At 43.6% G+C, this 24539-nt stretch overlaps 2 protein-coding genes across 2 annotated transcripts in view; both read left to right on the plus strand.

Annotated features, from left to right (window-relative positions):
- cwf19l2 (CWF19 like cell cycle control factor 2) overlaps nucleotides 1-9638 on the plus strand; it is a 48815-nt gene extending 39177 nt beyond the window's left edge. Inside the window, exons 15-20 of the mRNA XM_079513833.1 lie at nucleotides 5222-5434; nucleotides 6134-6250; nucleotides 6773-6928; nucleotides 8229-8309; nucleotides 8461-8562; nucleotides 8715-9638. Of these exons, the coding sequence (XP_079369959.1) occupies nucleotides 5222-5434; nucleotides 6134-6250; nucleotides 6773-6928; nucleotides 8229-8309; nucleotides 8461-8562; nucleotides 8715-8855 (810 nt within the window). The 3' untranslated portion in view covers nucleotides 8856-9638. The remainder of the gene's footprint in view (nucleotides 1-5221; nucleotides 5435-6133; nucleotides 6251-6772; nucleotides 6929-8228; nucleotides 8310-8460; nucleotides 8563-8714) is intronic.
- Nucleotides 9639-24058: 14420 nt separating this feature from the next.
- Nucleotides 24059-24539, plus strand: part of gucy1a2 (guanylate cyclase 1, soluble, alpha 2) — a gene marked incomplete at both ends in the record, with an annotated part of 61036 nt that continues 60555 nt past the window's right edge. The window contains one exon of the mRNA XM_079513834.1: nucleotides 24059-24421. Coding sequence (XP_079369960.1) covers nucleotides 24059-24421 — 363 coding nt within the window. The remainder of the gene's footprint in view (nucleotides 24422-24539) is intronic.

A 24539-nucleotide genomic window follows, 5' to 3' on the forward strand; every position in this document is an offset into this window, starting at 1 on the left:
AGCCGATGCCTGTTGTCCATTATTATCTTTAAATCCCACAAATGTGTGTATAAGTGTATGTCCTTCACTCCTGCCCAAATATGAAGTTCCACAATAATGTCATCAGTTATAATGCCCAACTATGGAGTTCCACACTTATGCCACCAGTTATACCCAAATATGGAGATCCACACTTATCACGACCTGATGTTGTGTTCACACGGGCAGACGCAACGACGCAAAGACTCATTGTGAGTTGATTTGGAGCAGCTACTGTACATGCATCCTTGCATCTTTGCAACGTCATGTCGCTGGTTTCCATTGACAATATACTTATTATACACAGTATGTCTCACTCTGAAATAAGCTGATCTACAAGCTCACATGCAGCAAAACACTCCCTAGTATGATTATTTGTATCTCCAAAAATGTATTTTTTATTTTTATTTTTTTGAAATGTTCTCTAATTTAGTCTAAATTTAAGTCTTTAAAATTAGAAATATATTAGAAAGTTAGATATTTGACAAAAACTAGGACAGGGTATGAGCTCTGGGCTGGACAATTGATACGATACAACTTTATTGTCAGCTTGCATTGAATTTTGTTTTGCGTCCATGACGTCACCGTTCAAGATACAGACAAGACATACACAATACATTACAAAATATACATTACAGGACACAAATCACAGAAGCAGACAGGAACAAGAACAATAGAACATATGCTCTTGGTTTTACCGATTTTGGTTTAAAAGCAGAACAGACTGGTGTACAAAAGAGTTCTTTAGCCTGTTTTTCTTATATTTAGGGACTCTAAACCTTAACCACCTCATGGAGGCTCTGGGCAGGACAATATGAATATGAGCTCTGGGCAGCACTATATGGAGGTAGATGAAGTCAGACTTATAGCATTCTGGGAATTGTGAAATTCCCAGAATGCTTCCCTCTACTCATCTCTGCGCGCTTTAGCTCTTTGTGCACTTTTCCCATCTGCCTGTATGTATATATTGAAATGTATTTAAAGGATAGCCCCTTGAGATGCATCATCTCGTTTTAGAGGGGGTCCTCATGTCTGTCTGTCTGTCTGTCTCTCTGAAGTGTGTACAATGTACATACATATACTGTATACACACACATGCTGTGCCTACAACCCTGGGACACTAAAAATACACAGTGTGTTGCCATGGCGAGGCATCTGTAAATATACCAGCTCTAATCACTGCTATAGTGATTCCATCTCGCCATCGTAGCGTTGCTGTCGGCCAGAAACCTTGTATCTCCATATTCTAACTGTTGGTGTTATTTCGTAAATTGACGCCCTACTTGGACATACTACATCATTTTGCTATTTTTTTTAATCCTGAAAAGTAACAGTTTTGCACATTATGAGGTTTCCACCCGACATAGACGATGAGCTTGTACATTGGCTATTTTCACAGTTTTCTTGTAGATCTGATTTTTAGTTTTGCTACTTTTGAAACTTTTTTCAAGTGGTTAAGTGTCTGTGGGTTTTATATTATTGAACTAATGACCAAAGTGTTAAGAGTTTGTGACTATAATAATAACTATATTGGATTAATTGGAAAACAGGTTATTTCTTTTCCCTATTTATTGAAAAGTAACCGTTTTTGGACATACAAGGTTTCCACCCGGCAGTGCTGATTATAGGTCCATTGCTCCATTACACCATTATCAGTGTAATCTCTCTCGCTCTTGATCTGTCTGTCGTCTGTCCTTCTGTTCAAACTGAAAGGGTTATCCAGGTGCCCGACCGTTGCTCTTTCTTTTCTTTTCTGAAAATCTTGACTAATTTTGCATCACTTTGTGTCACGCTATGAGCTTAATCTTGAAAATGTTTGCAAATCTTTGAATACATATTTAACTCAAATTTATTCTGGGGGTCCCTGGAACAAAATATCTTAACGACCCAGTGAAATGAAAAATACGTTTTTCACACTTTTAGACCACATTCGTGGTCATCATATGGGCAATGGATTCGTGTTTTATATAAAAAGTCCTTAAAATCGAATTTTAACCTTTTCTCTGCTAACAAACGTCTGCGTTATTTGTCTGGAAGTGATGCTGCCAAAATACGTAGCTACGTTTTTTCAGTTGTATAAATGCGTTTGATTCGATCTAGTGGAAAGGCTACTCACATTAGCTTCGAATGGCTATCTGTTGTTAGCTTAGACCCTGAGCTGCGCCATCTTCAGTGTGCACGCGCACGCACGCTTTCAGTCGCTTTAGTCTTCAAATGCCCCTCCCATTTCTGGTCAAACAAGCGGTTTGTACAGAGCCTGGCGGTCATAGTATTGGTGCCGGCCAGTAGTTATCAAGCTCCAGGCAGACTATAACAACCGGTCGAGAGTCAACACACACCATTAACACTTTAATTACCCGGGGTTATTTAATCCATTAAATTATAGCGCCCAGTCGATTAATAAACACGGGGCACTTTTACCGACGGACCGGATGTTGTTCCAGATGTGGCTGTAGCAGCTAGATGTAGCCACACCACTCTAGAGGCGATCGACAACAACGGGAGGTAAGAATAAATCTATCGCGACTAGCAACTGGGCCGCGGAGGGATCGTGAGTTATTAACAGTTTAAGATTTTCGTTGTCGTCGGCTAAACAGGGGAATGAGGGGATGAACATTTTCGATGACGTCTCACTGTTGCGCAACATCGAGGATTGCACGACAGGTTCAGAAACTTCAGAGCCATCGTTTCAAGCTGAAACTTCAAAATAAAACGCCCAAATTAACCATTTCACCCCGTCTTTAAAATGGAGGTCCGCGGCCAAATACATATCATTTTGGGGGGGGGGGTCCTTGACATGAAAAGGTTTGAGAACCACTGACATGGAAACACGTTTTTCAGAAAACTGTTAGGATTTAGAATACATTTGTAGAATCGGCCTCAGGTCTTAAAGACGTGGTGACATGGTTAATTTGGTCACTCAAATGGCAGAATCTTAGTTTCTGAACCAATCAGAGGGTCGCATCCCTCCAGGCGATGGGACGTAAGTCTGTCTCATGCACGACCACATGCAGTGTCGTTTGTAAACAAAGTGACAGAGAGACGGCAGCAAAGCCAGGGGATTTATTTCTACCCTATACACAATCTACGGTATATACATATTTTAGAACTAAAAACGGAGTAGTTATTTAATCAAAAGCACCTGTGTTTGGAGGACGATGCAGCAATGGGAATCAAGCGGGTGAGCTTCATTTTTAGTGGCTTTTATTGATGTGTAGCTCTACACGTCATCACGCAGTACGTTTTCGTTTTTAAGGAGTAATTCAACATTTATTCTTATGGAATTTTATTAAAATAAAATACTTCAAATTTTTAGCATCCATTGTTAGGTATGCCCATATGATGACCATGGATATTGTCTAAAAGTGTGTTTTCATTTCACTACACCTTTAATGGGTTAATAATGAATTCCAATTTAAAACTTAACAGTATCACCTTGATGAGAATAATTCCACTTCCAAACGTCTCTGTCCGGTGGAAACTGTTGCTTTTCAGAATTCAAATTCAAACATAGCAAAAGTAGCACATCTACTGTATGCCAGGTTTTGAGCTTGGACATCAGCTACATTTGATGCTTTTGTGTGACGCCTGTAGTATGATCAAGTAGGGCATTGATAAAAAAACAAAGTTAAAATATGGAGATAAGAGGTTTCTGCCTGACAGCAAAGACATAATAGTGTAAAAGTATGTCTGTCTGTCTTGCCTTTACTTCTCTTGTCTATGCAATTTGACAAACAGCGGGCACACAGCCTATGTAGGGAGTACACACACACACACACACACACACACACCCCCATCATGCTCGCTGGCTACTCTCGCGCCTGCATCGGATTCATACATGTTGCCTGGTTGCCATGGCGACAATAGTTGTGACGTAGAAACGGACACCGCGCCGCCAATACTCTGCATGCTGTCTCACACTGTTGATCACACACACAAACACACGCACACACACCGAGGGCCTCCCCTGTGTTGCATATGAACCACATGAGAATACATCTAGCTGAAAGCACGATTTATAATATAAATCTTTCTGAGCAGATGTGCCAGATGGCCAGAACGGCTAAAGGCAAGGGCTTATGTTTTCGCTCCTGTGTGTCCATCAACTCCATCCGTCCTCGGTCCGCCTGTCTGTTAACACTTTCCCCCCATTCACGAGTTACACAAGTTAATTGATTGTAGAACAGGTTCCCTCCCAATAACGAGTTACACAAGTTACGTTTTCATTGATTAATTCGTTTTTAATACGTTTTAAGTAGAGATGTCCCGATTCGGTATCGGAAAAGTATCGGTATCGGCCCTTATTTGTTATATCGGGTCATATCGGTATCGGTGAATATGCCAGTCTAACCACCGATCCGACACAGGGGTAAGGGGTTGACACTATGGCAGGTAAATACAATGTTGGGGCATGTGGAGTTTGCTTTGGAGTTGCCCAAACTGCAAGTGCACATTTGAGTGAGGAGTATGCTATAAACACAACACAAGATATATAGCTAGATAGCTATAAACACAACACGAGATCACAACACTAGTATCGGTATCGGATCGGCTAACACAGAAATCGTGGTATCGGGAACTAAAAAAGATCAGTTGTGCATAGAGCTTTAATCTGTCCTAAGAATTTGAGCCAACCAGGCCCAGCCCGAGCCTGGCCCGAAGCCAGAGAAATATGTGGAAAAACTGGGCCCAGTCTGGCCCAAAAGCCCGACATTTTTATGAACAGCATAAAAACAGCATCAAAGCAGGGAATCATAGCTTCAAATTGACATATTGGTTGTTCAGTTTGACCCACCAGTATAGAGTAATGTCTTGCAGAAAACAGGCTTGAAATGTTCACTTCTGTGGACTCTAACATTACTCCTAGCTACATGTTTAAGCATTTATTTCATATGTCGATTTCAGCTCTGACATTTATTTCAGACATGCTGTAGTATGTGAAGAGTCTGCCTGTGCTATTAACTCATTTTGGATAAAAACAAAGTGAAAAAATCAGTTTTTCTCCTCTCCTGAACAGTTAGTCTTGCCGTCATCTCTGTATCATAAAGAGTCACATATGGAGATAAGAAGTTTCTGCCCGTCAGCAACGATTTTCCACAACCCCCCCCGTCCCATTCTCCAACTCATGTCATGTCACCTCCCCTTTTCTCTTGCTCTCTCTGTACTCCTCTCCTCCTCCCCTCTCCTCTCCTCCACCTCTCAGATGATGGGGAAGACCGATGGAGACGACTACACCCTGGATGACATGTTCGTGTCGAGCTCGGCGCAACGGGAGGGTGAGGGCCGAGATGAGGAGAGGATGAGGAGCCAGGCCATCGCGGAGCACCGCAGGCTGGCCGCCACCATGGACAAGTGCCCGCACTGTTTCAACAGCCAGCAGCTCCAGAAACACCTCCTAGTGGCCATCGGGAGCAAGGTACAGTACGCAGTCACCACAGTGCATGGATTCACGTCCACGGCTATAGATACATAGAATAGATAGATAGAATACTTTATTGGCAGTTTAAGAAAATTACAGAAAATGACATCATTTTAAAAAACGCCAAATGGACTTCGACACAAAAAAGCCTTCGCTTGTTTCCATTGTGGTCCACTTTGTAACATGAAACTATACACAAACATACTGTACAAACAAAACAACCATGGAACATATAATAAATAATCCTTATATGAGTTCAGTCATTTGGATTCCATAGAAGCCAGCATGTCTTCTATGGAAGCATCAGTGGCGGCTGGTGGGGTTTCCCCCAGGTAGTGCTACACCAAAAATTAAGCCAACAATAACATGTATTAGTTATCACACTCGTTTATTTTGGTAGGCCCTGCCCTAGTAGTCATTAATTTGTGAAAGACAGTTTCGCTAATATTGCCACTACATGTTGAAACAGGACGGTACACTGGAACAGAATTAGACAAAGACTATGTGGCTATTGTGATCTTGGTGAAGTTGAGGATGAAGTCCACTTTCTGTTGTAGTGCCCTTTTTTATCACGATTTAAGAAAAGCACTACTTTGCTCTACTTTGACAAGTAGAGCAAAAATTTATTAGAAATGCCATTCATAAAATGGCTGTCCTAAAAGGTTGATGTCCTCACAAACATGTGTGTGTGTTCAGGCGTACCTCAGCCTGCCTGCGGGGGTGTCAATGACAGAGGGACACTGTCTCATCTGTCCTCTGCACCATCACTGCTCTGCCACCGGATTGGACGAGGATGTTTGGTCAGAAATGCAGGTTGGCCAATCAGCATGTGACTCTACTGGCACCTTTCACACACGTTTGTGCTGTCATGTTCATATGATACCATATTACATACATACATACATACATACATACATACATACATACATACATACATACATACATACATACATACATACATACATACATATGGCTGTCACATTATTAAATGTTAGTTGTCGCACAGGACAGGTATGACAAATGGGTACAGGTATGACGTGTGTGTGCGTGTGCGTGCGTGTGTGTGTGTGTGTGTGTGTGTATATATATATACACATTATTATTATATTGTTTTAAGCCAATATAAATGGATACAGTAGTTAGAATTAGTGTGATGCTAAATGATATGACCTGCTTTTGCTGGGGACCACCTTCCTATTTCTTCCAGCAAAGACTGTATGCTCTTGGGAGGAACGACATCTGGTGCCTCTGCGTGTGATTCACAGGTTGTGTGAGTGTCCTCCCTATTCCTTAGAGACTACTAGTTTGGTCTGATGGTGTTGTATGTGCTCTCAGCTGTTCCGGCGTGCGTTGGTGCGCGTGTTCGAGGCCCAGGACCTGGACTGTGTGTTCATGGAGACTCACATGGACCCACGCAAGAGGCGACACATGGTGCTGGAGTGTATCCCTCTGCCCAGAGAGCTGGGGGACATGGCCCCCATATTCTTCAAGGTGTGTGTGTGTGTGTGTGTGTGTGTGTGTGTGTGTGTGTGTGTGTGTGTGTGTGTGTGTGTGTGTGTGTGTGTGTGTGTGTGTGTGTGTGTGTGTGTGTGTGTGTGTGTGTGTGTGTGTGTGTGTGTGTGTGTGTGTGTGTGTGTGTGTGTGTGTGTGTGTGTGTGTGTGTGTGTGTGTGTGTGCCTATTCTACGTCCGAGCATAGACATGGTAACGCCCCGCCTGCCTCTGATTGGCCTCCCGACACTGCCCGTCTTACCACACTTACTCCGTGGTGGGAAATAATACAAGAGAATGACAGCTTGGCACGCGCGACAGAATGCAGCCTTGTAACTTTTATTTTTGTAGAAGAGACAAATATTGAATAATTGATTGAACACGTACGTACGTGTGTTATAAATAAAGTGTTTGTGTTGATTATTGTGTAATTTATTTGTATGTGTAAACTTGAAACATTGTACTGTAAAAAGGTCTCTTTTCCCTTGAACTTAATCTTTTTTAGTATAATAGTATTAGTTTACTATAATTACATTAATACACGATAATCAACACTTTATTTAGAACACACCCAAATCAAATCATATTATGGCGTATGTGTTCAATCAATTATTGAACACGTACGCCTCGCGTCAGACTATCCAGCATAATATAGCTATCCACCTCGGAGGAAAGTCTGATAAGATGGTAGGCCAATCAGAGGCAGGCGGGGCGTTACCATGTCTATGCTCGGACGTAGAATAGAATCAGCGTGTGTGCGTGGTTCTTCTGTCCTGCCAAGTGAGGACATTTGGATTACCGGTATTTCACACCAGTCACACATCTAACAAGAGCAGTTACTAACGAAAGCATAGTGGGGGGTTTTAGCAACATTTTGGGGGGCACTACCCACACGTTTAGCTGTCTCATGTCCACGATTGCACGATCCTCGAGTTATACCTCATTGTAAAGATGACTAATCAATTATAACAACAATATAAAATACCAATTGCTTGGTATTATTGAAGGGGAGAAATAATGACCAAAGTTAAGTTTCCCATCTTTTCTTTTAGGTGTTGTCGAGTAAGGAAAGAATTCAGGTTGGGATATAGTTTAGGATTAGTCATTTAGAGGTTAGGTTTAGGTTGAGGGATAGAGTTATGAATCATGATTATGCTTGATTTATAGTAGCTGCAACACGTTGTAAGCTTGTTTATCACAGCACTGGCGTGCAACTGACCATATGTCGAGCGTTTGGGTTAAATATGGCAAACAAAGGCAATTCAGGCATTCATAATGTGTGTGTGTGTGTGTGTGTGCAGAAAGCCATCCTGGAGAGTGATGAGGAGTGGGCCATGAACAAGAAGCTGGTGGAGCTCTCAAAGAAAGATATCCGCCAAGCTGTGAGTTTTTTTTTTTTTTTATCCATTTACAGTCTCTACAAATTCTGAGCTGCATTTATAAAGAGGCTTCTGATAACGCGTGTGCATGTGTGCGCGTGTGTGTGTGTGTGTGGGGGTGTGGGTGTGTGGGGGTGTGTCCGTCCGTCCACAGGTTCCTAGAGGTCTGCCCTACTTTGCCGTTGACTTTGGCCTCCAGGGCGGCTTCGCTCATGTTATTGAGAACGAACATAAATTCCCTCACTACTTTGGGAAGGTCGGTGCCCAGGCCTATACAAACCATTTTACCATCGCTTTGTATTTGTTTGTTTACACGAGTGGTTTTCAACCCTTTTCATATCAAGGTCTATTATTTATTCAGCATTTGTGCCACAGACTGACTCTCTCTCTGCGTCTCTCTCCCATCAGGAGATAGTAGGAGGAATGATGGACCTGGAGCCCAGGCGTTGGAGGAAGCCCATCAGAGAGAACTTTGACGACCAGAGGAAGAAAGTCCTTGAGTTCGCACAGTGGTGGAAACCATACGACTGCACCAAGACACATGACTAGCTGATGACACACACACACACACACACACACACACACACACACACACACTCTTCAGATAGTTGTATAGCTCTCATCACTGAAGCGTACCATAGTGTACATATTTGTACACTGGTACAAATATGTACACTATGGTATGTACCAGTACAGTAGAGGGACCCCCACACGTTGACTGTCATTTCTCTACCGTTTCGGAAGTGGGGCGGCTTGCCGGAACCGGGCCGGCACCCTGGCCGTGGTCCTGTAACTTCCGGGGACCCCCGGGGAACCCCACACGGCGTTGCACCACTCACTTCACACGGGTGTAATTTTTTATATTTTGTGTTAAAGCCACAGTCTGTAATAAATATAAGGTTTATGTCCTGTAGGCTGTAGCCATAGGGCTAGGCTCTATATTGGTATAACTGTATATCAATATCATCATATGAGACCAGATATTATCTGGGATTTTTGGATGTTGTGTTATGGTTATATATAAAAAAGTTGTAATCACCTAATGGTAGGGTAAGTGATATTATTTTATTATGTGTTAAATACCTCTGTATCCTGATAGTAATCGTTGCTAGTGTTTTTTCTAACGGGAGTCTCCAGCTCTTTATCAAACAAAAAACACATTTTCACGTCAATATACCAATTTTAAACAAGTGAATTCGGAAGTGATGACACAATAAATGAGCACACACAATTTAAACTAACACTAAAATGTAAGCTGATAAATGGGTACTGTCCTGATTGGCTGGAAACGTTAACGTGCTCTACCATACAGATGGGTCTAAATAAAGTTGTATTCACTCAATGAAAGTGTGTATTTCATCTTTAACCCCTCGTCCACTGGCCACTGCCATACTACTTTTATCTCTTTTCCCAGATTGAATTAGCCTAGCCCAATTAGCCTAGCCCATTTAGCTTCCGGTTCAGAGGTCGTGAATTTGGGGTCTTCAAAATAAGATCTCTGGCTGAAAAGACCTCGGCAGGGAAGAGACTACAGACTGAAACAATTCTGTTGTCTTATGTTACTCTTGACCTGGTTTGAATGTCCAGAGAGAGAACCCTGTACAGAAACTACTTCCAAATTTGATTAGACACTAAAACCCCAGCATCCGTATTGTGGGGAAAGCTTTTGCAAAAAATTGCCAATTGACAAGCCCCCAACGTGCCTTCACCGCCGTAATACATGTTTAAATCCATGAACCTGTCTTTACTTTGTTATTAAAAGATCAATACAAGGTGTTGTTGGCTGTGCTTGAATGTATCTGGTATCTGAAATATGAAATTCATGAATGGCAAATACTTTTAAGGTATATTAAGTGATTTCACTTCATTCAAATATCACTTATTTTTTATTTTATTTTTTATAAACCTCCCTACTATAGAGTGTGCTGACCATATAAGGAGTTCCTCCCTGTCCCCAGTGAGCCCCTGGGGTCAAAAAACCCTAGTTTCAGTTTTGGTGGCGGGTGGCAAAGCCTTCATCCAATCAGGATGAGAGGGGCCTTCCTCCAATCATGATCGAGTGGGGGCGGGCCTTGGTGCACATGCTGTTGGCCTGTTGCACTTCCCCCCACTGTAGTGCGTGCATGTGCACATTTTGTTACCGGGGCGGACTGGGTGGTTTTCCAAATCACTGAATGTTCCTTTAAAACAGTGATTCTCAAACTCTGAGTGGTCAAAAGGACGTTTCCAGTTGGTTCCATTTTTCAATAAGCATGTTCACACACTGGTCTGTAGTGAGTCAGTAATGATTAGCATGTTCACACACTGGTCAGTAGTGAGTCAGTGATGATTGCATCTACAGTATAGTCTATGCTGCAGCTCATTCATTGTAGAAGAACGAACCGAGATTGACTTACACAAACTTGACAGTTGTTCATGTCGGCTTGTCACTGCACAGTTTCACACTTCCACTGTTTCTCACAGTTTATCTGCAGTCTGTCACAGTTTATATGTCTCTCTGTCTGTTACACATTCATTCTCATTCTCTCTCTCTCTCTCATATGATGTATGTAAACTCCCCAGGGTGCGTCTACTGTATGTACTGTGCTCTAAATTTATCATACCGTCGTTATCAGGGAGGCAGTCTGAGGGACTCTCATAGGAATAAAACTCCTACAGTCCACAGCCAAAGTTAACAATAATGTCTTATAATGTGGTATTTTCCCTAATATATTTTCTAAATATATCTTTGACAAACGAGCTGTGATAATGGGTCATATAGGCAGTACATTAACGAGCTGTGATAATGGGTCATATAGGCAGTACATTAGCTCCTGTAAGCGGCTCCCTATCACTTTCTAACAAACACAATGAACAAAAAAATGAGCCTCAACAGCTTGACCTCAACAGTCTCTATTCTGAGTAAGTACTTTTGATTTATATGGCACTTCAGAGAGATCTCACAAAGTGCTTTACATAGCCTACAGTGAGTTTAAAAACAAGGTATTAAAGCAGAACAGAAAAAGCCTGTACAATAAGTAAAATCAAGCAGTTAACACAAGCATGGAAGTGGAATAAAATATAACGTCTGCAAATGCTTCTTCAAATATAGCGTTTTAAGATTGTTCTTAAAACGCCCAGAGAGGCTGCATTTGCCCCAAATAGCCGATCTACAAGCTCACAATGCACCGGAGCACACTTGTGGATCTTCTATTTTTGGTTTGGAGATTTGGTGTGATAAAAGCCAAGAGTTGCAACTCAGGTCTGTTTTTTTTTTTTACTAAGAATAGATGGTTTAAGTGGATAATCCCTGATAATGTATTCTCCTTTTTTAGTCCCCCTTGTACAGCCGTATTACTGCACTGCATCCTTTTAGTAAAGCTCACTGCAATTACAACAAGACAAACACATGAACCCTATAGGCTATATATATGCAGTGGTTCTCAAACTTCTTTCTGTCAAGGGTCCCCCAAATTGATATAGGCGGACTTACCATTGGGCTAGGGTGGGCTACAGCCCGGGGGCCCCCGCCATACATGGGGGGGGGGGGGCAAAAAAAAGAATATATGATTTGAAATTGTTAATTATTGCAATCCAATTCAAGTGAAATTTGTTTAGTTATTGTATATGTATTATTATGGTTAAACATTGAGAGCTTCTGCTCTGCTGTCTCACTGCAGACATGAGTGATGCTGTGTTGTGGGGTAGCTGTGGAAAGCCCTAAAGCCTGCCATGCATGCACAGTGGTCTGTCTGTCTCTCTCTCTCTCTCTTCTCACCTTAAAATTACACCAAAATTAAAATAAAATACCCCCAATATTTTTGCTGTAAAGCTGGCAACTGCATTAGTGCACTATTAGTGGCTTTACTCTTTCTTTATTGCTCATCTCTCTTACTGTGATTTTATAGAGCACATTGTGAAATATTTTGCTGTAAAACTGCATTAGTGCACTACTGGCTACTAGTGGCTGCATCCATTCAGCAACTAGTCTGTCTGTCTGCCTGCCTCTCTTTTGGGGGGGCTGGTACCCCAAAATTACAGCGAAATTAAAACGAAATACCCCATTTTTTTCAAGCCGACCGAAACGCACCGCACAGCCCAGGGGGCCCCTGAAATTGTGTCTAGCCCTTGGGAGGGTAAATCCGGCCCTGTCCACCCCATCTGAAAGGGGTTTGTGGCAGGGAACCCTAGAAGACCAGGTAAAAACATTTTCGATAGTTTTCAAACATGACCCGGCTCTGCTTGCCGCATTACTAACACTGTCCCTAACCCGCACGCGCAGAAGCCACATAATCGGAATGCCACCCCATCTCGGACAGGAACAAATTGCAGGTTGAAAAATCCCTTAGCGCTGAACTCGGTTGAATCTGCACTTGGCTCGCTGATATATTATCATTACACCTGGGTAAAACTAAATCCATCCTCTTTGGTTCAAATAGTAATCTCAGCAAGGCAGACGGCTTCACAGCTAAAGTGGGTGACAATGTTACGCACTTTAGCTGCAAATAAATAACCACCATCAGAATTATTAAGGTTAGATTATTATCTAAATAAGCAGTCAGGCTACTGACTGCTTATTTTGATAACAGGTACGGTCGCCCCTTTTGGGATGGCTCAGGGTATAGACTTTACCCTGTAGAGGACAGAGTACAGCAACTTGCAATGGGCCTGGTCCACAAGATATACGCTACAGCCATGTACCTATCCATCCTACTGTTGATATTGTTAACCACTTAAACCATTTAGGATCTGCTATTGTCAGCAATTCAAAATAAGTAAATAGTAGATTTACCAGCGATGCGCTATGATCTTGTATATCTGATCTTGTCCACTCAAGGACCCCTGGGGGTCCCCGCACCACACTTTGAGAACCACTGCTCTCTACCAAATTTGTTGTTGTGATCTTAATTCTTAAGTTGTAGATCTGCTATTTTTGACCACTGTCCCCATAATATGGAAGCTGCAGGGGTTCAAGTGGTTAACCGTTAACTGCTCTTGAAAAATCTGATTTATACATGTGTTTATGTCTCAACCTTACATGCATGTATACTGTAACAGTGTTGATGGGGGAGTTATTTATAGCACGCCACGACTGCAAGACGCACAGGTTCATGGCTAATGGACGTTGAATGGCAGTGTAGTGATGTATGGTTATGGACACTTAGATGGCCCAGGGGACGATTTATGACAGAACCAAGGGACATTTATCTGTCCTTTTATATCTGTCCTTCACCATGCCTTTCTCTCACTCTGTCTTCCCCCCAACTCTCTATCTCTTTCTCTCTCTCTCTCTGTCTGTCTGTGCCTGCATTTGTGCGTATAGGCTATCTGTCTTTGCTGCAGACACAAGTAAGGGTTGAAGCAGAACTTCCTTGATTCCAGTAAGTGCACTGCAGTGTGATCCCTCCCCTGCCAAAAAAATCCACCTGTGTGTGTGTGTGTGTGTGTGTGTGTGTGTGTGTGTGTGTGTGTGTGTGTGTGTGTGTGTGTGTGTGTGTGTGTGTGTGTGTGTGTGTGTGTGTGTGTGTGTGTGTGTGTGTGTGTGCGCGCGCGCGTGCGTGTGTGCGCGCATGGGCGCCAGTTGGATTAATGTGAACGTGAATGATGGTGTCGGTCTGTCTGTCAGTCTGCCTGTCTGTCTGCACCTGGACCCAAAAGGTTAAATCAATAAATGAATGAATGCATGCAAGGTTTTTTCTAGGACAGCAGCCTTAGCTCAGTGATCTACAGTATGTGTTTGCTGTGAACCTTTCTTATCTCTGCACATTCCATGAGTTCACATGATTAAATGTTACTGGCATTTTTTCTTTTTTTATCCCATGATTTTGTAACAAATTTTTCACCCCTGTGTCAATTATCTAATGATGTGATCCTGGGCTCTACACACCCTCCGCCAACCTAGTCCCCATATGGGGGACATGCGGAGAGCAACGGACTTGAACTCATGCTTCCTTCATGCCTGAGTGTCCAAGTTGCACCTTTACACCTGACAGGGGGGAGTTTCCCTGGTTGGACGTAGCACATGGAAAGAACACGTTATTCCAACCAGTTCCTTTCCCCTCCATCAGGCGCCCCGGCTGGGCAGGGGGAGGCAGTTTAGAGACCAGGATTACTGCATGTTTTTTGTGAGGGTACCTACCCTAGGGGACACGGGGAGAACATGCAAACTCCACACAGAAAGACCCTTTCACCAACCCCGCCTCGGGTATGGGCATGATGACGCGGAGGAGAAAGCACGCCGCCAGCACCCACAGCGTCCCGAGCAGGAATCGAACCCAGGACCTTCTAGCTGTGAGGCGACAGCACGGTGCCCCCTATGTTACTGGCTTTCAAAGCATCTGGTTCTCAACCTATGGGCAGGGGCCCACTAGTGGGTCACGAGGGTATTGCAAATAATTGGCAAAATGCCAAGACTAATCATGAGTTTAGTTTAGTTTACTCAAGTGGGCAAACTTTCCCATTGACAATGAATGGAGAATTTACGTCATATGTGTCTGAGCAAATTGATATTTTTGTCCTACACAAATATTAAATTCCCATGGAGAATCTACGTCATAGAAAATCGTTATTGGTATCCTACACAAAGATTAAAGTTCCATTGACATTGAATGGACAATTTACATCATAGCAGATAGACGTCATGATGATGTATGATGATAAGAGTGCCTCTCACTTCACACAGGTGTGATCATTTTTTGTTTACTTAAAGCAGTGGTTTTCAACCTTTTTGATATCAAGGTCCATTATATTTGGCATTTTAGCCACGACCACCATTTGACCAAAACGTTTTGGTCAAATTCATATTGTTGGATAAGATTTTGTCCAATTCCATTCTGTATTGATGTTGCTGTATTGATGTTAGTGCCATAGGAGAATAAGTAGGTCGGGAGTGGCTTATTGTCGGTATATCCACCAGTAACACACGGGAGTCTGTCCCTGAAGCAATGCGCTAGACCCCTGGGAGATGCATGCTGAGGTGGAGTGCCACACCTACCATCAGCTCCCGCACGACTTGCCGCACCCAAGCCATCCTACTCATACACTGAGTTGGCAAGGCAGGCAAACGATCAAAATAACAATTATTCGAATTCTCTAATTGTGTAGACTTCTTGTAATGCAGATGTTTGGTTTAATTTTACACTCTCAAGAGTTAAGGGTCCATTTGGTTACCAACTCTCCATTTAGTTGGGGACCACCTGGTTGAGAACATTGGACAATGACTTAAAGGGATATTTCACTTTCAAACATGTTTGGAGTCATTTTAACATGTAGGCTACTTGTCTGGGCTTTTGTGAGCACCCCAGACAAATTAATGAAAGAAATTAATTAAAAACAAAACAAAACACGTCCCCTCACACATTAGAAGGACACAATATCAGTCACCATAGAACCAAGGACAGGTGTTTTCGACAAATCTAGCATGGTTAGTTTTGTCGTCATAATGGGTTTGCATAAGAAGTGGGCCTGTCTGATAAAAATGAATATCAAATATCTAAATACTGAATCAAGCAACTCACAAACTGTCTGGGGTCCTCACAAAAGCCAGAGTAGATGTTAAAATAACCCCAAAACATGTCTGAAAGTAAAAGTATCAATACCACAATGTACAAATAAAAGTTGCGTCTTCAGCATTTGACTTCATTGAACGTATAAAAGCATTGGCATCAAATTACACTGAACGTAGGCCTATAGCAAAAGTATAATGTTGAATGCATGTCTGCTCCAGCCTTTATGCTCCTCATGAATCGTCTCTGTCGGGTGGAAACGTATGTCCAAAAAACTTTAGGATTCAAATTTAAAAGAATAGAAAATAGCAGATCTACAAGCTCAAAGCGCTGCGTGAAATCATGTGATCATGTAGGAAAAAATCACACCCGTGTGAACTGAGTGGTGTAAGGTCTTATATAGCCTGATCAGCTGTGGTCTGACGTAATGTCTGACGTAATGAAATCACACCCGGGTGAACTGGGTGACCGTAGCAACCATGCTCATTTTTTCAGACTAACAAAGCCAGTTGTAGGAGTGGTTTACACCACTCAAAAAAAGAAGAAAAGAAAAGTTAAAATATGAGATAAGAAGAGGTTTCCGCCCGACAGTGGACAAAATGACGACTGTGATTAAATGACAGCACAAATCCTGCTTCATCTGTGAAGCACTCAACTCACTTCCTCCCTCTCGGTCCTGTACTTAGATTTCTTAGTTGTATGGATTTATTATAAATGTTCATGTCAGGTACTAATGATTTAATAAGTACTGCGTAAACCATCTCTTATTTTAGTCTCAATCAGACCTAAATGGGGGCTAATGCATTACAATCTTTCTACCGATACTCCTGAAAGCGGTCGGTAGAGCACTCAAGGTTCAAGGTTACTTTATTTTGTCTCATGGGGAGAATTGGTGACAAAGGACCATCTGCATTGTATACGCAATACAATACAATACAATACAATACAATACAATACAATACAATACAATACAATACAATACAATACAATACAATACAATACAAGCGACTTTGCTTACTTCGAAAAGCGCTATATAAATTATAGGTATTATTAAAGGCCTACAATATAAAAACAATAAGGGGTTGGCGTTCCAAGGCCAGTTTGGAGATATAATCCCTCCATCTGATCCTTGGTCTGCCACGGGGTCTCCTCCCAGTGGGACGTGCATCAAGGACCTACAGTTGGAGGCCATCGATATTGTCCTTTTCTTTTTGCTGAGGTTTGCGTGATCTGCGCAAAAGGACAGTTAACCCATTTTGGGCGGGAACCCCTTTTGGTGTTTTAAACATTGTTATAATTTAGCTATTGAAAAATAGCAGATCTACAAGCTCATAGCGCGCCACCGAGTGGCGCGCTATGAGCTTGTAGGTCTGCTATTTTTGAAAAATCGTGAAAATATTTATTTCAAAAAAGAGGATTTAGAAGGATTTTTTAAAAATTTTAGGTCAGGCCTAAATGGGTCAAATGATAAGGGACAATATCGGTGGCACCCAACTGTATAGGGAGACGCTCTGCATTTAGCAGACACTCTTAATCCAGAGCACTTTACAGTAAGCAAGGACAACACAAGGTAATAAATCAAATGTAGAAATTAGGGATGTCCCCTTTTTTCCTTCCCGATCCGATCACGATACCACAATTTCTGTGTTAGCCGATACCGATACCGAATACCGATACCAGTGATCTCGTGTTGTGTTTATAGCTATCTAGCTATATATCTCGTGTTGTGTTTATAGCAGACTCCTCACTCATATGTGCAGTTTGCAGTTTGGGCAACTCAAAAGCAAACTCCACATGCCCCAGCATTTTATTTACCTGCCATAGTGTCAACCCCTTATCCCTGTGTCGGATCGGTGGTTAGACTGGCATATTCACCGATACCAATATGAACCGATATGACAAATAAGGGCCGATACCGATACTTTTCCGATACCGATACAGTATCGGGACATCTCTAGTAGAAATAATCATCTAGGATCATAGGTAAACCAAGAACCTATCCTTTCTGTACATCGATACTATATACACTATACTATAGCAGTGACAATTATCATCCTCTCCGCCTGTCTTCGCTCCCCCGAACACAGGCCAATTGTGTTCATATAGAGACGTTCGACAAAGCCGGATGCTCCATGGTGGATTCGAACCCTCGGCCTCCGTGGTGGTGGGAAGTACCATACCACTGCACCACCTGAGTGCCTGAAATTAAAAGGTTTGAGAACCCTTACTGTACACAAACATTGTTTATCCAAGACGTAGGTGTACCTATAAGGACATTACACTAGGAAGTGGCCTCTCGAGGCATTCTCATAGCGTGATTGCACAACTTTATAACGGATAGAGCTATCGCCATGTCAGTGCTAGGCTCTAATTGGCTGGCAGCCAGGAGGACACAGCATTGTGTCTGCCTGTAAGCTTATCTTCACAGGAACATTATCTATGTTCCATTGTGGTGTCCGCTTTATTAAATGTCCACAATATCACTGATGGATGGCAGGGTGATTGCTAAAGACATATGGACAGATAAGCTAAAAGTGTGTGTGTGTGTGTGTGTGTGTGTGTGTGTGTGTGTGTGTGTGTGTGTGTGTGTGTGTGTGTGTGTGTGTGTGTGTGTGTGTGTGTGTGTGTGTGTGTGTGTGTGTGTGCGTGCGTGCGTGCGTGCGTGCGTGCGTGCGTGCGTGCGTGCGTGTGTGCGTGCGTGCGTGCGTGCGTGGCTGCGTGCGTGGGTGGGTGGGTGCGCGCGCACTATGTCTGATTAGGGTGTGAGAGAGAGAGAGAGTGTCTATGAAGGAGAAAGACACATTGTCTGCAGTCAATTAAGGTCAGAGCACGCTGCTCCAGAAAGCCAACTGAATTAGAAGTCACCTACAGGAAATTACCAGTGTGTGGGTGTTAGCTCAATTTAAAATTAGATGCTGCTTGGGTGTGACATGTTATACATGTCTTTCTGACCATTAAGTCTTTGCACCAGGGAAGCTTCTGTCCTGACAAACAGGGCTGCAACTTTTGATTATCTTTTATTTAGAGAGACGGGTGACGGAATGTAGACAGCACCCGGGAGCAGTAGGCTATGGGTTGGCGCCCCAGCCTGTGTCTTCCGTGAGGAGCAAGCCCAACACACCCACGTTGAGGCCTTTAGGTGGGCCATTCAAGCAGCAAGTGGAGCCTGCAGCACCGTTGGCCAGGTGGAGCCTGCAGAACCATTGCGGGCGGCTCAAGAATCCATCCACCACAAGTGTCTGGTGCTGGGAGTCTGGTGCAACGGACAGGTCCCAGCACCAGGCTCTCCAGCGTTGAAGTACTCTGCCCTAGTGGTTAGAGCGTGAATTGTAGGCGGACCCGCGGATTCATGACTAGGAAACCCGTGCAGCTGGGCTTTAACATTGAGCACTCGTTTGCACTTCCGCATTTGACCACCAAAATGTGGTGGTCGAATGCGGAAGTAGACCGTTCTTCCGGGTGCTTCAAAACGCCACTGAGCAACTTCCACTAAAATGAAATTAATAACAATAGCATTGTTAATGTCGGCTTTGCGTGTTCAATATGCACGGGAGGATTTCGCTGTCTCTCCCAATATGAGAGGAAATGAAAATGTTCATTGACATTGGTTGGTTGATTGATTGATTGATTGATTGATTGATTGAATAATACTTAGACAGAAATGTAAACAGCACAAGGTACAGCTGGGCATTTGAGCTAAAAGGATAACACACACATCAACATGGACAGTCAAAGTTGACAGTCAAATTCATACAACTGAAAAGTAATGGCATATAGGCTTATACATCTGGGCTCTGAGGAAAGCCCACCTGTGCGTGCGTGTGTGGAGAAGTACAATAATACAAGTGTGTGCGTGCGTGCGTGCGTGCGTGCGTGCGTGCGTGCGTGTGTGTGTGTGTTTTGTTTATTTGTTTGTGAAAATCCCCATGAAAATCCCCTTGCAAGGAGAATCACTTACTGTAGTTTTGATTGGACATAATTGTTTAATCCAGACCAGATGGGGTGTGAGTATATTGCGTTAGCGTCCAGAGGTAACCTATTATTAAGTTTTAGCAATGAGCAATGTTTGTTTCCTTTTCTTTTCCAGTTCATGACGATAGTTTTCTTGGTGACGGTTAGGGTGTTCATTGTTTTGATCCATGTTTGTATGGCATGTGAACCCATATAGTCCCTTAACACAGTCGTTCTCAACCTTTTCAGGCCGTGACCCCCCAAAAATAATCATGTGAACTGGGGACCCCCACCCTGATAAGCACTTGGAATTGTAGGAGACTCGTTTCCAGAGATATATTTTGTGAACGCGTGTTGTAAGGCGTTGTGAGCTTGTAGATCTGCTATTTTCTGCCTATTTCTTATATTATTTGACAATTGTTTGAAAAGTTTGTATAGTATAGTTTGTTGATTACTTCTTACGGTAATGGTCTTTTTCTTTTTTTGTATTAAAGTCCCCTCGCCCCCCAACACATAGATGTATGCAGGGATGTCCTGATAAAATCACAAAACATTTGTCACGTTCAAATCCAGCAACTCTACATGTCTGTGATGTCAAGACGGTGCTGTATTAGGCTAATTGTTTTTTAGAGATTCATTTTGGCATTTGATGCTTTTATCCCAGACAGAGACAGTGACCAGAGAGGGGATGACATGCATTACAGAGCCTCTGGTCAGATTCCAGCCATGGCCAGCGACTGCTAAACAACATCTCCGACAGACTAAGTAGCAAATTAATGTGCTTTGGATTACAGATATAGTGAAACAACGCTGAGATGTCAGGTTTGGGAGATTATGTGCAAATGCAACTCAATCTGCAATTTAAATGCAGTTTAGGACATCGTGGGATTGGCAAATATTGTGATTGAAAGGGGGCCAAAGACGTTTGGCCCCCTTTCAATCACAATATTTGCCAATCCCACGATTTCTCGGTTCCTTTTTACCTCCAACCTGAGAAATCTTGTGTTTCTTTAAAGGATCACTTCACCACTGAATTGTGGTTATTATCTGTAGCCTACAGCATTGAATTGATAATATTCATACAATATTTAATAATGCCCAAGGGATATCACTGGGCACCCTCTTGAATTCTTAAGAGGTGACCCCAAGCTACAAGAATCAGTTGAGGAAAAAAAAACTTTATCTGATGAAACCACGTCCACCCCCAGTCCCCCACGGCTCCCGGACTATAGAGCTGTTGTGTGGAAATAATAAAAAAGGCCCCCCCATTCTGTGTTTCCTAGAACTGGAGGTGACCCCAAGCTACAAGAATCAGTTGAGGAAAAAAAAACTTTATCTGATGAAACCACGTCCACCCCCAGTCCCCCACGGCTCCCGGACTATAGAGCTGTTGTGTGGAAATAATAAAAAAGGCCCCCCCATTCTGTGTTTCCTAGAACTGGAGGTGACCCCAAGCTACAAGAATCAGTTGAGGAAAAAAAAACGTTATCTGATGAAACCACGTCCACCCCCAGTCCCCCACGGCTCCCGGACTATAGAGCTGTTGTGTGGAAATAATAAAAAAGGCCCCCCCATTCTGTGTTTCCTAGAACTGGAGGTCTGAGTGGTAAGGTCCTTGCAGACTGGACGCGTTTTTCAGAAAACAGGCAGGAAAACGCTGGTTTTCAGCTGGCTCAGGGAAGAGGACAACCCTGCCATGCATAGTCCACTATACAGTAGATAGGTGAATGTACTGTATCTGTCTGTGGGCAGGCATATGCTGTGCCTGTGTGTGCATGATGCAAGAGTAGAGGATTAGAGGTAGGCCTATAGGTACTTTTGTTACGCTGTGATACTTGACTGTTGTCTTTTAGCATCAGTGTATTTTGTAATGTATTTTCTAATGTAATGTATTCTGTAATGTTTTAATTTATTCCTGACTGGACTCTTGGAAGATTGGCCGACAGGCTAAAAGAGATCCAAATAAAAATCTAATCAAATCAACGCTGCTAAAAATCAGAAAAACGCAGCAGTGCGCAGGGACCTTTAAAGGGGAATTTCTCCCTAAACCTTTTTTTTTTTTACAAAAGTAAGTTGATAATTATGTATAATTGACAAAGAAAACATATTAAACAAAAATAAAGATATAGGGGAGCTGGGGCTGCAGCTGGAGATGAAGCTGGGGCTGGGGGGGTCTAACGCTAGAACTCCTATTCAATCGCGCAGTTGTTTTTTGTTCACATCTGTTCTAGATGATGTGACAGCAACACTCCATGCATTGTTGACACTGCACTCTTCCTGGTCTACGTGAGCTGATGTTAGACCCCTCCAGCAGCAGCCCCAGCTCCAGCCCCAGCCCCAGCTCCCCTATATCTTTATTTTATTTTTTTAATTATTTATTTTGGTCAATATACATAATTATCAACTTACTTTTGTAAAAAAAAGGTTTAGGGAGAAATTCCCCTTTAATGTTGTAAATGTAGCAAGGTGCCCCAAAGAGGGTGAAGTAGCATCATGACTGTCACGTTTCAGGACTAGGTGGTGCCATATGTAAGTCGCTCTGGAGGCAGCAAATGAAATCCTTCATCAGTGGCCCCCCGGACATTAGCCTAGGCCTATTTTGGTGCCATTACTTGCATTAGGCTATAGCCTGGCTGGGATGCATTCCTGTTCGGGTTTATGATCCGGTCGGGAGCGGATGGTAACTTACTTCATGTTGTAGTCACTGATTTGTATTGCCATCAGGCAGGAAACCACAAACCATTATCAGAAGTACCCCAAATACCCTGTGATCAAGGCCATCGACATTTCAGGGCCTACCCAATAAAAGTCTTGATGCGGCTTATGAATCTGACGGCTATCCTCCGAGGTGGAAAGCCAGGTGACACAAGGTTAGCATTAAGCTATGGTCTTTATGTCGTCCTCCCCCCCAGTGCCCTGGTATGAATAGATATGAAAAAATAGATGCCTCATTGGCCGCTGCAGTAGCCTACGTTGGAGCCATGTGTGTCCAGCGTAAGGGCACACTGAGAAAGTCAATCTTAGGTAGGCTATACGCTCCAGAGGCGTCTAGCTTTCTATGTCTATGGCTGCATCCCGCATTACCTGGGCCTTATACAGACCCAACTGACAAATAAGGCAACCCAGCCTGGCGGGATGTGCGCACCTTTTTCTTGTTTTAAAGTATGGAATCTTCTTGTGCCTTTTTCAGTGATGTTTTTATTTGTCTGCAGCACAGTTTTGCCACACCATAATACATTTGTCTACTGAGTCTCTCTCTGATCGAGAGAGAGAGAGAGAGAGAGAGAGAGAGAGAGAGAGAGAGAGAGAGAGACTGCTATCTCTCACACCGTGATTGGTCCTACGGTGCAGAGGGGATGGAAACAGCACATTGATGATGATGTGTGCACCACTGTGCAGCTTCCCCTCGAAGCCAGACAGTCAGTCAGTCGGTGGGCGGACGCCGTGTGGAGAAGAAGCAGAGCGCGTGGTGCTCAAGGCTTTGCACTGACCCGCCTCTCCCTGCGTCCATTCCCCGGCCGCCCGTCACCTCACCTCGTCTCCAGCTGCGTTACGGAACGGAGCACTGACACACCTCTCCAACCAACCTCCTCCTCGGCTCGGACATGCATGCATGAGTTGACACGACGGTGACATTATGGTGACAGCCAGGACGACGAGGAGGAGGACGGAGATGATGGAAACATGAGAAGTTGTTGGAGGACAGAGCGGAGGAGAAGCCGCCGCTGCTGCAGAGCAGGAGGAGCGAGGACGAGGAGGAGAACCATAATAATATCTCACCTGAGGGACCAAAAGAAGACATTCTGCTTCTACATGGAATATGTTTTATTTTCTTAATACAACAAAGCCCTAACATGGCATGTTAGCTTTGCGAACCGCTTTATCGGGTTTATTTTTATATTTTTGGAGTAGCCTATAATAGCAGGCTAAAGGCAGCAGCCCTATGACAATGCTCCTGCACGCATCATCGTTTATGAAATATTTTCATTTTTTGAGTCAGTCGGTGCAGCACGGCGTCGGTTGGGAATAACTAGCTGTCATTGCATAAAAATGTGCGCGTGCCATTAGTGTACGCTCTCTCTCTCTCTCTCTCTCTCTCTCTCTCGTCTTCTCTATTTATCCCCATTTCTGCCTCTACCCCCTCCTCTCTCTCTCTCTCTCTCTCTGTCTTCTCTATTTATCCCTATTTCTGCCTTGATCTATTTACCCCCCCCCCCACACACACACACACGCACTCTGATGTGTGTACCCGACGTGGCCCGTTCTACAGACGTCGGCATCACCATCACCAGCACCACCCTGGACTCCATCACCATTATGTCCTCCTCACGCAAGATCTCCTCAGCGTCCTTCAGCAGCTCGGTGGGCTCCGACTGCGGGCTGGAGTCCCCCGGCACGGGCCCCGGCGGGTCATCAGCAGAACCTCTGACGGAGGAGAACCCTTGCTCCTCTGGCTCAGGAGGAGGCTGTCCCTTCTCCTTCTCCTTCAACACCACCACCTCCTCTTCCTCCCAGCTGTGGAACGGCAGGAGCCCGGCCGCTGCCGGGGGGGACAGGCAGCTTCCCTCAGGAGAGGAGCAGGGCCGTGGGTCGTCGGCCATCAACAAGCGGACCACCCGGAGAAAGAGGGTCAACCTGGACTCACTGGGAGAGAGCCTGAAGAGACTCACTTCACCCACGGTCAGTAGTTTGCCAGAGTTTGCAGCCAGCCAGGTATACATACTGGCATATATACTGTAAATATATGGCAACAAAGCACCAAAATAATAAGCGACCAAATACGACTGGTCAGTCATTG

Source organism: Electrona antarctica (genome assembly GCF_951216825.1).
Source record: "Electrona antarctica genome assembly, chromosome: 11".
NCBI lineage: Eukaryota > Metazoa > Chordata > Actinopteri > Myctophiformes > Myctophidae > Electrona > Electrona antarctica.